General features: G+C 54.5%; 1 protein-coding gene across 6 annotated transcripts in view; it reads right to left on the bottom strand.

Annotated features, from left to right (window-relative positions):
• Positions 1 to 1421: 1421 nt before the first annotated feature.
• Positions 1422 to 15561, bottom strand: part of RAB11FIP3 (RAB11 family interacting protein 3) — an 81945-nt gene continuing 67805 nt past the window's right edge. For 3 of the 6 annotated variants that reach the window (XM_059861213.1, XM_059861214.1, XM_059861212.1), the window contains 9 exons: positions 13347 to 13440; positions 12337 to 12399; positions 11823 to 11926; positions 9608 to 9748; positions 8715 to 8796; positions 6018 to 6155; positions 4933 to 5088; positions 4412 to 4552; positions 1422 to 3696 (listed from right to left, as the gene is read on the bottom strand). In XM_059861213.1, coding sequence (XP_059717196.1) covers positions 3583 to 3696; positions 4412 to 4552; positions 4933 to 5088; positions 6018 to 6155; positions 8715 to 8796; positions 9608 to 9748; positions 11823 to 11926; positions 12337 to 12399; positions 13347 to 13440 — 1033 coding nt within the window. In that variant the 3' untranslated portion in view covers positions 1422 to 3582. The remainder of the gene's footprint in view (positions 3697 to 4411; positions 4553 to 4932; positions 5089 to 6017; positions 6156 to 8714; positions 8797 to 9607; positions 9749 to 11822; positions 11927 to 12336; positions 12400 to 13346; positions 13441 to 15561) is intronic. The other 3 variants (XM_059861216.1, XM_059861217.1, XM_059861215.1) reach the window with 1 other exon arrangement.

A 15561-nucleotide genomic window follows, 5' to 3' on the forward strand; every position in this document is an offset into this window, starting at 1 on the left:
CAAGGGTCTTTTGGAGGCTATTGGGGCACTCGAGGAGTTTCACAGCTGCACAGAGGAGGCTTGGAGAGCTTCAGAGCTGCCAGACCTTTTCTATGATCCATTTTGAGCTATTTCGAGGAGTTTTAGAAGAGTTTAGAGAGCTTCAAGTGCTACTTCGAGGCAGTTTGAGCAACTTGGTGCCTTTCAGGGCTGGTTGGAGGAGCACGAGAGCTGTTTGAGCAGTTCAAGTGGCTCAGTAATGCCCAGAGCTCCGTCCTTCCAGAGCCTGAGCTGCTCTAAGCTCCTTGAATCAACCCAGCAGCACAGAAATACCCCCAGAGCTATTTACCTACCCCATTTCTAGAGCAGCCTTGAGATGTTGGAGGTCGAGATTTCAGAGGAGTTTTTAAAAGGAAGTTTTAGAGGTGTTTAAGGAAATCTTTGGTGCACTCTAGAGCTGCTTGGAGGGTGTAGAGCAGTTGGGAATGCTTCAGAGGTGATTTACAGATGCTTAGGGATGCTTTGGAGGTGCTCAGAGATGTTTTAGGGCAGCTTAGGGATGGACCATAGGCAGCTCAGGGACGGTTTAGAGCAGCTCAGGGACACTTTAGAGCATGGCAGGGATGTTTTGGAAGAGCTCTGGGATGTTTTATGCAGCTCAGGGACACTTTAGAGCATGTCAGGGATGTTTTGGGACAGCTCTGGGATGTTTTGGAGCAGCTCTGGGGATGTTTTGGAGCCTCAGTGCTGCCCTGAGCAGTGTGGAGCAGTCTGAAGCGATCTGGGGGGTTTCAGAGCTCTCAGGGTGTGTCAGAGCCTTTCCCAGCTCTTTGCTGCAGCTCCAGGGCTGCCCGGAGCAGTTCAGAGGAACAGTCTGGAGCCATCCGGAGGCACGGCGGGAGCTGGGAGGGGATTTTGCACGTTCAGGCCCTTTGGGGCAGCTTAAAGGGGTGGAGAGGGGTGGAGGAGGCTTAGAGGGGTGGGGAGCAGCTTAGCGGGGAGGTGAAGGCGTTTAAGGGATTTTTGGAGCCGTTCAGAACAGCCGAGTGCTCCGAGGGGGCTCTCCCGGAGTGGAGGGAGGGAAAGCTCTGTTCTCCTGCCTGGAGCAGACCCACGAGCCTCTGTCCCAGCCTGCCCCGTCGCTGGGCAGCAGGATCAGCTCCGAGGGTCCCACCTGGATCCTCCAGGAAGGTGAAGGGGGAATTCCCCCATTCCCACCCACACAGCTTGGCTGGCTGGGGAGATTCTGGCTCCCTCCGACCTTGATCCCTCTGGAATCGGTGGGGTCCAGCCTTTCTCATCCTCATCCTCCCAAAATCAGGGCACTCCTTGGTGCAGGAGCATTTCCACTCAATCCAGCCCTTGAATATGTGGGATGCTCCAATCCAGCACTGGGATCCTCAGGATGCTCCAATCCACCTCTGTGGAAAAACAGTCTCTGGGCAGGAATAGTAACAGCTTTTAATCCGACAAGAATTGATACATCAGTTAAGACAATACCGTTTTTGCCTCTTCTTTGGGGGACTTCCTTCACATACTGGTTGGGAAAGAGGGACATTTTCAGGATGTACAGTTTTTGTCTTGTTTTTGTTTTTCTCTCTCCATAGGGGCTTTAAAGCATGGTGAATGTGCAAGTCAGTGCTTTTTGTTTGCTTAAAACTTTTTTTTTTTTTCCCCGGTGCTTATTTACAGTTACAGTACCTCTGTGAGAGCGACAGGAAAAAACAAACGATTGTTTGAGACCTGGGGATCTGGGATCCCAAGTCGAGAAAGGCAGATCTCCAATATTTATATATTTATACATATATATATATATATATATGCTTTTGTGTATACACAGATACATTTCTCTCTTCTTTTAAAGTATTAAAAAAATGGATCAACCTTCATTCTATAAAAATACCTACTCTACAAGATAGAAAAATTTTCCCTCTCCAAGTATACACTGATTTACACCCAAAGCTTCTCTGGAAATGTACATTACGTGGCTTCTTCCCGCGGCCTCGGGGCAGGGAGGGGGGCAGGGAGGGAGGGCTGGGGTGCAGGAGCTGCCCCGGGGTTTGGGGCTCACCCTGACCCCGCAGGGGCTCCGGGGGATCAGCCCCAGAGGCGCCGTGGCTGTGGCTCAGCTGCTGTCCCCTGGGATGAGGCGGTGACAGTGGCCACGTCCCCCTGCACAGGGCCACCCCGAGGGCTGGAAGGGGCTCGGGGGGAGCAGGCACCCCCCGGGATTGCTGTGGCTTCTGCTTCCAGGCCGTCCTGGCATTCCCAAAACCTGACGAGCAGGAAGGGGAACTGCGGGCTGAAGCCGATCCCTGGGATTCCGCTGGCTGGCTCCTCCCGGGAGCCCCGAGGAGCAGGGGGGGACAGCGGCCACTCCCGGGGTCACGCTGCACCACGGCCGCTTGTGCCAGCAAGCCCAGAGCTGTCTGATGTAAACATGGCTTTTGTTTCCCAGGGAGCTGCTGGTGTTCTCCAGCTCCCCTCCCCATCGGCACAGAGATCGCAGCCCCGGCCGGTGCCAGGGATGAGGAACGAGGGGGCTCCTCCGGCGCCTGGCCAGCCCAGGAACAGGGGGAAAGGCAGCCGGAGCAGGCTCTCCCTCCAGGGCTGCAGCTATCACCTGCAGAGCCCTGCTCCGGATGGAAATGGCGCAGGCCACTGTCCCCAGACTTCGGGAGGTGAGCTGGGGACCTCGGGCCTCTCTGCTGCAGCTCCCAAAGCGCTGCGTGTCCCACCCAGGACGAGGAGAGGCGGCCAGGACCGGCCTCCAGCGCGGGCTGAGGAGCTGCAGCCTTGTCCCGGTGCCATACAGAGCCTGCCCCCAGCTGGGGACGAGTGACAGCTCTTCCCGGAGCCACCTCAGCGGCAGAGCCCGGCAGAAGGAGGAGGGAGGAGGAGGGAGTGGAGCCGGGATGCCGAGACGTGCCGACAGTACTGAGCCACAGACAGCAAAAATAAATAAGGAGGCAGGTGACCGAGTGTGCTCACGCCCTGTCCCCAAGAGCCCCGGGCTGCCCCTGCAGCCACCGAGGGCTCTGCACGCAGCCGGCCCCAGCAAGAGCACGGGGCAAGGATGGGCTGAGCCAGCTGGATGAGGCCATTTGCATTAAGTTAATTAAAAAAACCAACAAAACCCCAAACCAAAACCAAACCCCAACCCTGTGCGAGTCCGGGAGGCGCTGCCCTGGCTGCCAGCTCTGCCCGGGGGTGTGTCAGGGACACTTTGGCACAGCAGACGCTCGGGCCGGGCAGGGCAGCGGGGCAAAGTCAGCGCTGTCGCTTCCATCTCCATCGCGATCTCCCGCGGGTCGCAGCGTCCCTCGGAGGGGCGGTGCCTGTCGGGACAGTCCCCAGCACCACAGGCACTTCCTGCAGTGTCCCTTTCCTGAGCTCCTTCTCCAGGTTCCCTTTCACCCCTCCACAGCCAGGAGGGCTTCAAAATAACGGAGTCAGACAGCAAAGCCTGGCTGCTGGTTTTCCTTTTCCCTGGTCCGTGGCTCAGTCACTCCCCGACCTGAGGCTTCCTTGTGCCTTCATCAAGTGCAAAGACGTTTGGAGTCCCTCTTCATCCTCTCAGAGCACCAAATCCTCCTGGCTGCATTACTTGACTTCCAGGATGGAGGGGTTGGTCTCCATGATGGCCACGATGATCCTGTCGATGTAATCCTGCAGGCGGAAGTTGATCTCCTCTTGCTTCTGGATTGCTTCCATGAGCTGCAGCAGAGGGGAGAGGGAGGGAGAGGTCACTGCCTGACACTGCTCAGGGCTTCCCATGGCTCTGTGCATCCATGGCTGACTCCCTGGCTGGGACATTCCTGACCCTGTTTAAATGGCCAGGGAAAAACTGGTTCTGCTCACTCCTGTCCTTCCTCGAGCTCTCAGCCTGATAGAGAGAGCCGCCCTGGAGAGAGCAGGGAGCATCACATCTCCATTGGATCCCCAAAATATCCAGGTGTGTTTCCCCACTTCCTGAGGTGTTACAGATTTAATTCCAGTGCTTGTGCAGGCTCAGCCACCCCTGGTTGGTGTTCAGGGAGAAAATGTGCTGAAGGAGCTGGGATCTCCAGGGGGAATGTCCTGGCTCCCAGGGGTTTAAAGACAGATCCAGACTGATGGACACAGCCCGTGGTGGCTGCTCTGCCCTGGAAGGGGAAGGCAGAGCAAAGCCGAGCTGGCAGGCAAAAGCAGAGCTGCCAGAATCAGGAAATGGGCAGGGAGCAGCTCCCCTGCTCCCAGGAGGGAGAGCTGGCAGGCAGGGTAAGTCCTGAGAGCTCTAAAGATAATTGCGTGGGGATTTCTTTGCTCTTGCCAGCTTTGAGGGGGACTTTGAGCATGGGCTGGGCCACAGACAGAGCACATCCACTCCTCCCAGGCCACGCCAGGTGGAGACACCCAGGAAGGTGCAGTGTGAGCTCCTCATGGCACGTACCTCATCTCTGGAGACAGAGCTGATCTCCGCTGCCAGGGACTCGGAGAAGGAGGCTGAGAACAGGTTCTTGGCTCCCTGGATGCTCAGGTTGATGATCTGCCCATTCAGCTCATCGTTCTGCTCCTTCAGGTTCCTGTTATCCTGTTCACACACACAAACCACATACTGCTGGAGCAGCTGGTGCTCAGAGCTCATCCAGAACAGCAAAGGCAGACAGGGGCTTTCACCGTAACACAGCTCACACAGGGCTGGGAACAGCACGTGGACTGCTGCCTCCACCTCAGCAGAGCCTGGAGAACCTCTGGAAGCATGGGAACACTGGGAAGATCCAGGGGAGACAGCAGAGAGAGAAGGGCTCCTGCTGTCCCTGAGAAAGCACCAACTTCCCTCTCCCAGGACAGGAAAGCAAGACAGCACTGGACCCCTGGATCCACTCCATCCCTTGGGAGAGAGCCCCCAGACCCTGCTGGTCCTCCCTTGACATCAGGGAACTGTTTCCCTGCCAGCCCAGCCCTCCTTACCTGCTTGAGCTGCTTGATCTCCTGCTCCAGCTCTGTCTCCCGTGTCCTGCTGTTGTACTCCTGCAGCCCCATGCTGCTGCTCCGGCCCCTGCGCTGCTCTGCCTCCAGCTTGAAGAGCTGCAGGTGCTCCAGCTGCTTCCTGAGGTCCTCGATGAGCTGCAGAGCAAGGCAAGGGGACAGCTGAGTGCCACAGGCCTGGCAGATCCAGCAGCACCCTCTGGATGTGGCTGCTGTGGGAGCAGCTCCATGGAATCCTGCAGCAGGATTGCTGGCCACAGCAGTGGCTGCCCCTGGATCCCTGGAAGTGTCCAAGGCCAGGCTGGATGGAGCCTGGAGCAATCTGGGACAGTGGGAGCTGTCCCTGCCCATGGCAGGGGGTGGAACAAGGTGAACACTGAGGTCCTTCTCAACCCAAACCATTCCATGACTGAATTCCTTTCTGGGGGGAACCTGGTTTCCTCTTCCTCCCTCACACCCCCAGCAAGCAGGAGATGGGGAGCTACTGAAATACAGGAGCACAGCCCTGCAAGGACCTTGTTGGAGGCCAAGGATGCTGGGTTTGGGTCTGCAGCAGCACAGACCCCCCAGCAGTGTGGGTCCCTCCCCAGCCAGCTCCCTCTGCTGCAGGGTTGGGTCCCCTCCTCACCCCAGAGCCCTCGGTGACACCACGGTGACAACTAATTCCACTTTGGGCCAGAGCTCCTTTCCTGCCACCACAGCCAGCCCTGCCTGGGTCCCCAGCTGGAGTCACCAGGCACAGATGATGGGAGCACTGGGAAGGTGTGATCCAGACCCAGCACTCAGCTCCCACTGCTCTGCTCCTGCCTGCTGGCTCCATGTGCCTCTGGCACAGCTCCTTCCAGGCAGGAAGGGAAGGGGCCATGGTGGCACAGCCCCTTGCAGGGACAATGCTGGATGAATTCCAGAGCAGCACAAGTGACTGAGGTGCTGCAGCTCAGCTGCTGAACCCCTTCCCACTGCCCAGGCAGCACTCCCTGCTCCAGGCACCCATTTCTGGGGAGGCTGCCAAGGCCAGATTCCCACATTTTGGGGACAGGGCTGTGGCAGGCCCAGACTCCACTCACCTCCTGCGTTGACTCCTTCTCCTTCTGGAACTGGTGCCTCTCCTGACTCAGCTTGTCCCCCATCTTCCTCTTTTTCTCCTGCTCCTCTGTAAGCTGCACAGTGAGGTCCTCAATCTCATCCAGCAGCTTCTGCTTCTCCTGCAAGGACACAAGCAGTGAGAGGCCCTGGGGCCCACTGGGCGCTGGCTCCGCAGGGAATGCTCCTCTCCTGAGGCACCAGGAGGCTCTGCCTGCTGGGATCTCATCTGCTCAGAGTCTGGGGCTTGGCAGCACTGAGGAAGGCAGTCAGAGTGAATCCACATGAATATCCAGCCTTGTGCTGTTTTCTGGGAAGCACGATGCTGGTGTGGGATGGGCTGGGGCCAGCACGGGGCTCCAGGCCAAAGAGAGACATTAAATCATAAAGCTCCTTATGTCTGGATTTCAGAAAAGTCCTGGATCTGAGATCTTTACCTCCCTCTTGGTTTCAGATATGAAAAGTTTGAATTGAGGGCTGATCCAAGAAGGAATAGACCAGCTGAAGCCAGGATGTAAAACACACAGCCCAGCTCTGTTTCCTTCTCCTCCCCAAAGCCTTGGCTGAATGTCTGGGATGCAGGTGAAGATGCCAACAGCCCCTAGAGCAGCACCTTCTGCCTGTGACCAGCTTTTTCTGCTTCTCACTCCACCCCACCATCAAGGATTCTGGAGGTGTACAAGGAGCTGGGAGGGGACACAGCTGGGACAGCTGATCCCAGAAGTCAAAATGGATTTTGAATACTAAATGACAACATATTCATCAATACAAGCTGGGGGAAGAATGAGAAAAAGGGGGTGTTTGGAGTGATGGCATTTGTCTTCCCAAGTCACCATTAGGCTCCCTGCATGATGGGGGAGCCCTGCTTTCCAGGAGATGCCTGAACTTCTGCCTGCCTTGGGAAGCAGTGAATTAACTCCTTGTTTTGCTTTGCTTCTGTGGGCAGCTTTTGCTTTACTTAATAAACTGTCTTTTCCCTCAACCCACAAGTTTTACCATTGTTGCCCTTCCAAATCTCCCTGGGCCCACAGCTTCCAGTCCCATGGGAAAGGTTTTGGCTTTCAGAACTCCACAAATGCCACAGGACCCCCTGCAGTGCTGGTGATGGATGGCCCCTGGCATGCAGGGCTGAGGAGCAGCTCCATGGGGGAGCTCCAGATGCTGGCTCAGTGATGGAACCCTGGCTGCTGAGAACTTGAGACTTTCTGTGCTGCCAGGAACTGACCCCCAAGAGAACACTGCATTGACCTGAGGCTGTGGAGAAGTTTCCAAAATGGAATGACAGAGCTGGGATTGTGGGTGTGGAGTTTGAGTAGAAGTGTGCCATATCACAGGGTGGGAAACTCAAGAGTTTCAGGGTTTAGAATACAGCAATATATATAAAGCAAGATGGAGGTTTTAGGGTGGAGGCTGGTCCTGCTTCTTCACCTTCTTCTCCATGGGTTTGGGTGGTTTTGTGTGATTGGATAAAAAGTCCACACTGCAGGCATGGGTGGTTGGTTATTGGGTTAAAAGTAAAAAATAATTTAGGTGTCATTTCTTAATTGGACAGTTTAACCTTAAAAGGCCCTGTAGAGAGTGAGAGAGAGATGGGGCTCCATTTTCAGTTTGTTAGAGTGAAGTGCTGTACAACTCAGGGTTTGTGAGACTGTGACAGAGATAAGAACATCTGAGTCCCAACAAGAAATATCTTCTTGTGATTTAATCCTGGCCCTGGCAGAAAAGAAGCAAAGACTGCACAGCTTGGGGATTTCCGGCTCCACGGAGCAGCACTAAGCAAGAAAGGCAACACTGACAACAAAATCCTGATTTTTGGGCACTGGACAGGAGAGCAGCTCATCAGCCAGGCTTCTCCTGGGAAGGGAGGGGCAAGTGAGTGCAGCTCTTGCTCCTCCTTCACCCACTCACTGCAGAGGAAAGGAGAATGGCTCTGCATGGGTCAAACCCAACATTTATCCTCAGAGCCACTGGGGTTTTCCTGACCCCAGCCTCAGCTGTGCTCACAAGGCCCTGGCAGATGAAGACCACATCAGGAGGATGGAGCTGCAGAGCTCTCCCATGGGATTAAAAAGGGATAAAATGCCTTCAGCTGGGGGAGGAGGCTTGATCTCAGTTCAATTTTAACCTTAATTCTGCCCCAAGCTTGGCAGAGACAAAATGCAGCCCCTGTTCCAGGTGTCCCAGCTGTAACCCACTCTATCCCTGAAGGTGAGGCTCCCACCCATCCCAAGGAGCCTCGGGAAGCCCCAGCCCTGCAGGGCCTTGGATCCTGAGCAGGGTGGCAGTGAGAGGGGCTGGGAGGTGACACAGAGATCTTTGGAAACTCAACTCACAAACCCCACGTGGACATGGAGATGGAGCATCCCTGCTCCTCCTCCTCCCCTGCACCGGACTGGCCACAGGGATGGGGACAGGGATGGGGACAAGCTTCCACAAGAGGGCACGAGTCCCCTCCTGAGCAGGCACTGCCACAGAGATTTATCAGGGGTTTATTCCCAGCTTCCAGGCTGAACAGCAGGAACCTGCAAGGAGAACTGTGTGGGATAGTGCTGTCCAAAGTCAGGTCTGCAGTGACTGGAAAACGGAAGCAACTGGTTTCTTAAATTAAGTGATCTTGTGTCCATGAAAATTCATCCCAAAGCCAGAATTTCATCCCCAAACCAGGCACCCTCTGGCCTCACCTCCTCAAGCCTCTCGATGCTGGCTCTCAGGCAGGGGACACAGGACCTCAGCTCGCTGTTCTCATCATCCAGCTGCTGCAGCCTGCAGAGGGAACGAGTGTGAGACTCACCCTAGCATCCCACATGGGGGAGAAAACATCCCCAGGAATACGAAACCAAAGGGAAGCCAGCAGGGATTCATCTGTTCAAGGCAAACCCTGAGATATTTCTGCTGCCAGGGGAAAGAGAGGGGCATCTACACAACCCTGACATCCATCAGCTCCAGTGCTATTCCTTGTTCCAAGGGGTTTTTCAGACCCTGCACAAACCTCAGCAGCAGAAACAACAGAACAGGGGGTGAGAGAGGGCTTTGGGTTTGCATTCCCAGGTAGAACCCCACTGTCTTCACCTTCCATGGACTGCATGGGATGAACAACAGCAAAACACTCTGGGAAAGCTGGAAAAACCCTGTCAAATAACTGAGACCTCTCCCACCCCACTTCTTCCTTTGGAATCCACCAGGCAGCACAAAGCACCCTGGCTGGGACACTCTGCCTCCTTCCCAGTTATTTGCCTGTTTCCATCAAGGTGGAAAACATCTGGGCATTAAAAGTACTCCAAGGGGTCATTTATGGGAAGAAGCATTAACAAACCCCCTCTCCACCCCCATGCTGCAGGGCAGGCACATGGATAAAGGGTGGGAGCTAAACATAAAATGCATCAGAGCAGCTCAAATAAAGAATCCAAGATTAGGTCTGTGGGCCAAAGGTGGAAATAACCAAAACTCAGGGTTTGTGCTGATTTTAGCTGCACCTTGAACCCATTACACTGCCTGCCTGCCTCCCCGTGTCTCCCCAAGGCTGCCTGGGCACAGATTCTGGGCTGGCTCCAGGAGAGAGCCCCCCCAGCCCCACCTGGCCTGCAGGTTCTCAATCTCAATGCTCTTCTCCCTCTCCATTTTGCTGAGCAGCTCCCTCTGCTTCTTGATCTCCTCCAGCAGGGTCTGGTCAGCCCTCAGCTCCTGCTCCTTCAGCTGCTCCTCGAGTGCATTTGCCCTGCAGAGAGGACAAAGAGGGGATTAAACTGTCTTTAGGAGCAGGCTGCCATCCCAAGGCAGGGACCAGACTCTCCTCCCAGCCCCATTCCCACCCCTCGGGTGAGCTGGAAGAGGCAGATGGTAAAACAGAACAAGCTTCCAGGGAAAACACACCAATCACCATCTCAAACAGCTTCCCTGCATCCCAGCAGATGCAGCAGGAGAAGCAGCACCTTTTCCATCACAGGTTTCCCCAGTCAGGTGCCTTAAAGAACACAAGCATGTTATTCAATTCCCAGCCTGGGAAAGAACTTCATTTTTAATTGTTTTGAAATGTCTTTATGCATTAGAATTATTTCCAAGTGCAGCCACACACATACACATCTCCTAATGGGAATCTCTGAGGTTGGAAAAGACCTTTAACAGCTTCTAAGCCAAATCCCAGGGGTTGTGGTTCCACCTGCAGTAGCCATGGCACAGAAATCCTCCTTCAGCTGCTTCCAGCAGGAAGTTGTCTCATTGCTCAGAGAAAAGGCAACAGCCTCAATCCTTCTTTTCACTCTCTTGGTGATCCCAATCAAAACCAGGATCTGCAGGTCGCCCTTCCCTGTGTGTCAGCAGAACTGCAGATCACAGAATCCCAGAAGGGTTTGGGCTGGGAGGAACCTTAAAGCCCATCCCACCCCACCCCCTGCCATGGCAGGGACACCTCCCACTGTCCCAGGCTGCTCCAAGCCCTGTCCAGCCTGGCCTTGGGCACTGCCAGGGATCCAGGGGCAGCCACAGCTGCTCTGGGCACCCTGTGCCAGGGCCTGCCCACCCTCACAGGGAACAATTCCTTCCCAATACCCCATCCAGCCCTGCCCTCTGGCAGTGGGAGCCATTCCCTGTGTCCTGTCCCTCCATCCCTTGTCCCCAGTCCCTCTCCAGCTCTCCTGGAGCCTCTTCAGGCTCTGCAAGGGGCTCTGAGGTGTCCCTGGAGCCTTCTCCTGTCCAGGTGAGCACCCCTAGCTCTCCCAGCCTGGTTCCACTATCCCAGGTTGCTCCAAGCTCTGCCCAACCTGGCCATGAGCAGGGATGGGGCTGGGAGCTGGAATTTCTGCAGTGGCTTTGCCCAGGAGAAGGCTTTGCCCAGGAGAAGGCTTTTCCCAGCTGATCCCACCCTCCCCAGCACCCAGCTCACCCAGAGCCAGCTGACACTTCCGGGCCAAGCTGCTGAAGTGAAAACATTTCCCTCACTCCCAAGTTTATCAGGGCTTAGGGAAACGTTTGTTTGAGTGGCTCAGTTCCCTGACACGACTGTTACCTAACAGAATTACAGCCCTATAGATAAACTCTGCTGGGTTTATCTGCCCAGGGTAAAGCCATGCTGGGAGAGAGGAGCCTGGCAGATTAGCACACACAGGGATTACATCATGTGGGCTCCAAAGGGCTGCACCCCGGCCTGGATCCAGCAGGAGGCAAGCCTTGGAGCTCCAGGGACCATTTGGAAGGGGCATGTGGGGCAGGAATATATAGTATATAGTATATAAATATAAATATATTTAAAAAAGCCAAGACCCAGAGCTCCAGAGACCTTTTGGGGGGGCACACATGGAGCAGGGAAGCACATTAAAAAAAAACCAGACCAAAAGACAAACAACAATAACAAGAAACCATCCTGAGTGGGAAGGGAGCCACAAGCATCATGGATTCCAGCTCCTGGCCCTGCACAGACATCCCAACAATTCCACCCTGGGCATCCCTGAAATCATTGTCCAAGCACTCCTGGAGCTCTGGCAGCCTTGGGGCTGCGCCCATTCCCTGGGGAGCCTGGGCAGTGCCAGCACCTCTGGGGGAAGAACCTTTCCCTGATCTCCACCCTGACCCTCCCTGACACAGCTCCAGCAATTAAAAGCCAAATGTAAAAATCACCAAAAGCCAAGTCCTGGAGCTCCAAAGAACTTAAGCCCATAAAATATAAAATCTCCACATTGCTGTGTCCTGTTCTCAACTGGGATGGAGTCAGTATCCCTGGAAAGGGCTGTGGTTTGGATTTGGGAAGGGAGCTGAAGCAGGAGGAGGGGGAAAGGCCCCCCAGGTGAGGCTCTCACCTGTGCACCAGCTGCAGGTTCTCCTGCCGGAGGCGGCTGTGCTGCTCCCCGTTGGCAGCCGTGTCCTTCTCCAGCTCCGTCACCCGCTTCTCCAGGAACACCACCTGCCAGCAGGGACAGGGATCAGCCTCTGGGCAGCCCCAAACCCAGAGCAGCCCTCACAGCATCCCCAAACAAGCAGGGTTCCCAATGGAACGGGGCAGTTGTGCCTTGATTGAAAGCATCCCTTTAAAACACCCTTTTCCACCTGGTTTCCCAGGTTTTGATGGTTCCCATGTACCAGTTTGGGTCAAACACTTCACTCTTTCCTTTCTTAAACCCTTCCTAATGGCATCCTAAAAGGAATCTAGAGGGAAAGATCCTGGTGGATCCCCAGAGTTCCATGTGCAGCCCTGTCTTTTCCCTCAACAATTCCCCACTGCCTGGAACAGGATGGAAACCCTGAATTTACAGATGGAGGGATCAATGCCAGCTGGTGGGGGAAGGACCAGAGCTGAGGATTTTCTCCCCATACCTGTACAGAGTTTATTCCAGCTGTATTTGCATTTAATTCATTCAAATTCCATAAAAAACAATCCTGGGGGAGAACAAAAGAGGAGCATGTTCAGAAAAGCCAAACCCTGGCTCTGGGAGAAGGGCAGGAGACATGGGAGTATTAAAGAGGCCATGCAGACACACAAGGCCTTTCCCAGAAGTGCCTTTTCCCTCAAAGATTTCCCAAGTCAAATGCCTTAAGGAATCCTATTATTTTATTCAACTTCCCCTTGGAAAAATGTTGATTTTTATTTATTTTTAAAGGTTTTCCCTGCATTATAATTATTTCTGAGTGCAGCTACACACATACACATTTCTCTTTCATACAGAGCTCCTCAGGACATTCATATTCCAGAGCTATAAGGCCATTTCCAAGGAATTTCAGGACTTCAGCAGACATCTACACAATCTTAGCTTCTTTCCCATAGCTTCTTTTCCCTGTTAACTAGGAATATTCAAACAAAATCTTTCCTTTGCTCCCATCTTATCCTACAACTCTTTTCTTGTAATACCCCAGGAAAACCCATCAGCATCAGCACAAAATCAACTCTACCCTGACAGCACGAGCAGAGTGTGCCAAGGAGAGGAAGTTTCTGTTTCACATTGGGTGGGTTGCCTCAGAAAAGCAGAACCCGAGAACATCTTCTTGTGTGAAGGAGAAGTGAAAATGCTGCCTGTGAACAGCCCATTCCTCCTCCCAGCACTCTGGGGGAAGCCACTGCCCCTGGAAAAGATCCAGTGTCACCTCCTGACCCTGCACAGCACCTAGAGTGCTCCTCTGCTCCTCCATCCCCTACATGGGGAGGGCTCCCCGTGTCCCATCTGCACAGGGAGGAGCTTCAGCCTGAAAGGCACTGAACCCTGCAGGGTTAACACAGACCTTACCCTAGAACCCCTTCCTCTCAACATCTCAGAAAAGCTCAGGGCACCAGCACAGCGCCAGCTGGGTCCTGCTGGCCCTGCCGAGGGCAGGAGGGGAGGAGGCCCCACCTTGTCGGTGATGTCCTCGTCGGTACACTCCAGGCTCTCCCGGTAGGATTCCTCCATCACCCCCACGGCCAGCGAGCTCGTCTGGTGCAGCTGCCTGAAACGGAGACAAAGCACCCCGACCCACAGCAGCACTGGCATCAGCCCCAGCACCGGCACCATGGTGACACCAGGTGACAGCGGCTGGCCCCGCCGCCACCTCCCGCCCTCCTCAGCCTCTCCACAGGGATCTGCCAGCACTGCTCCTCGAGTGCTGCGTGTCCCCTCACCACGGAGCTCTCCCGGGAGATCCAGTGCTCCAACGTGGCCATGCTCCCGGGACTTCACACCGGGATCATTGCTCTTTGGAATGGGGAGAGATAAGAGCTCCCTCTTCCCACTTTCTTTAGCTCAGCCCCAAGGCTGTGGATTATCCAGCAAAGGCCAGAGTACTCCCAATGCTGATAAGGCTGGGAAGAAGTGGGGTGCAAAGGGAGGGAGGGGGGCAAACGCCCCTGAGGCTGCTGTGACCCCCCCAGCCCAGGTGAGCTAATCATTAACGAGGCCTCGTGACAGCGGCATCCCAGCTTTGTGACAAGTTAAAGGACACCCTGAGGAGGGGCTGCTCGGTGTCCCAGCTTTGTGACAAGTTAAAGGACACCCTGAGGAGGGGCTGCTCGGTGTCCCAGCTTTGTGACAAGTTAAAGGGCACCCTGAGGAGGGGCTGCTCGGTATCCCAGCTTTGTGACAAGTTAAAGGGCACCCTGAGGAGGGGCTGCTCGGTGTCCCAGCTTTGTGACAAGTTAAAGGGCACCCTGAGGAGGGGCTGCTCGGTGTCCCAGCTTTGTGACAAGTTAAAGGACACCCTGAGGAGGGGCTGCTCGGTGTCCCAGCTTTGTGACAAGTTAAAGGGCACCCTGAGGAGGGGCTGCTCGGTGTCCCAGCTTTGTGACAAGTTAAAGGGCACCCTGAGGAGGGGCTGCTCGGTGTCCCAGCTTTGTGACAAGTTAAAGGACACCCTGAGGAGGGGCTGCTTGGTGTCCCAGCTTTGTGACAAGCTAAAGGACACTCTGAGGAGAGGCTGCTCCCTCGGTATGGCTGCCCTGGAGAGGGGGTGTGTTCCAGCCCTGGCACCCCAGGCAGGAGAAGAACACTTTGCTCTCCTGCCTTGAGCAGAGGATGGATGACAAAACCACAGAGGTCTCTTTAAAACTGTTTTTCCCAGAGATTTGTATCATTGGCTCTCAAATTCCTCCCACTACACAGTGTGCTCATGCCAGGACTCACTAAGCACAACTGGCATTTACCAAGAGACCACAGCCTGGTTTTGCATCCTCACCCTCAGTTTATATTTAGATTTTAAAGTCTCAGGCACATTTGTCATTTAAATGGTGCCAAGCACAACAGGGCTTAAGCAGCTGAGATTTCTTGGCATGAGCAGAACCCGGATAAGAAAAACGAGGAAAGAGCCCTTACCAAAATAAAATCAATTTTCTAAAAGCAAATGTTTTGGGATTATTCACTAATTACAGTATCTGCAACAAAGGATTTGCTTTGGGCTGAGCTTAAGGATCTGGCTGGGCAAAACCCTGTTATCTCCCTCCTTATCACAAACCAAACCTGACTGCTCTTGAATTAACTAATATTTACACAAGCCCACACATCCCTGCCTCAGAAAAGCAAAGGGCCAGGAGGGCTCAATCCCCCATAAGACAAGATATCTCTGTTCCCAAAAGTTTAACTCAAATCCTCCCAGAATTATCTGTGCTAGGCCCGGGACAAAAACGAGTCCTAAAACAGGAAACCTGGGGACAGGCTGCTCCCCTCAGCCCTCCTTCCTGCCAGTGTTTTTAACAAAGCTCTAGAAAGTAGGATGAGTGGAAGTAGGAAATGTAATATCAAGGATCTGCTTCCTTTCCAGGAGGGGAACCATGCCAGGGGAGATTGCTGAGTGCAGGAAAAATGGAGAAGGGAAAGGTGTGAGAGCACAGCGGGAGGAAGAGGCGCAGGGAAGCTGCTTGGGTCAGCACAGGGAGCAGAGTGTCAGGAACAGCAACACTCCCAAACTGAGCTGCCTGCTCCTCCACAGTGTCCCTGTCCTGCTGGGAAACCAGCAAGGATAAATCCAACAAGTGCAGAGGGAAATCTCCCTCGTGAGCGTGGCAGAGGCAGAACAGTGAGGTAAGAGTCAGTTTATCCTTAAAATCAGGATGGCATGGGAACAGGAGGGATGGGGGAG

This window comes from Haemorhous mexicanus, chromosome 17 (genome assembly GCF_027477595.1).
Source record: "Haemorhous mexicanus isolate bHaeMex1 chromosome 17, bHaeMex1.pri, whole genome shotgun sequence".
Lineage (NCBI taxonomy): Eukaryota > Metazoa > Chordata > Aves > Passeriformes > Fringillidae > Haemorhous > Haemorhous mexicanus.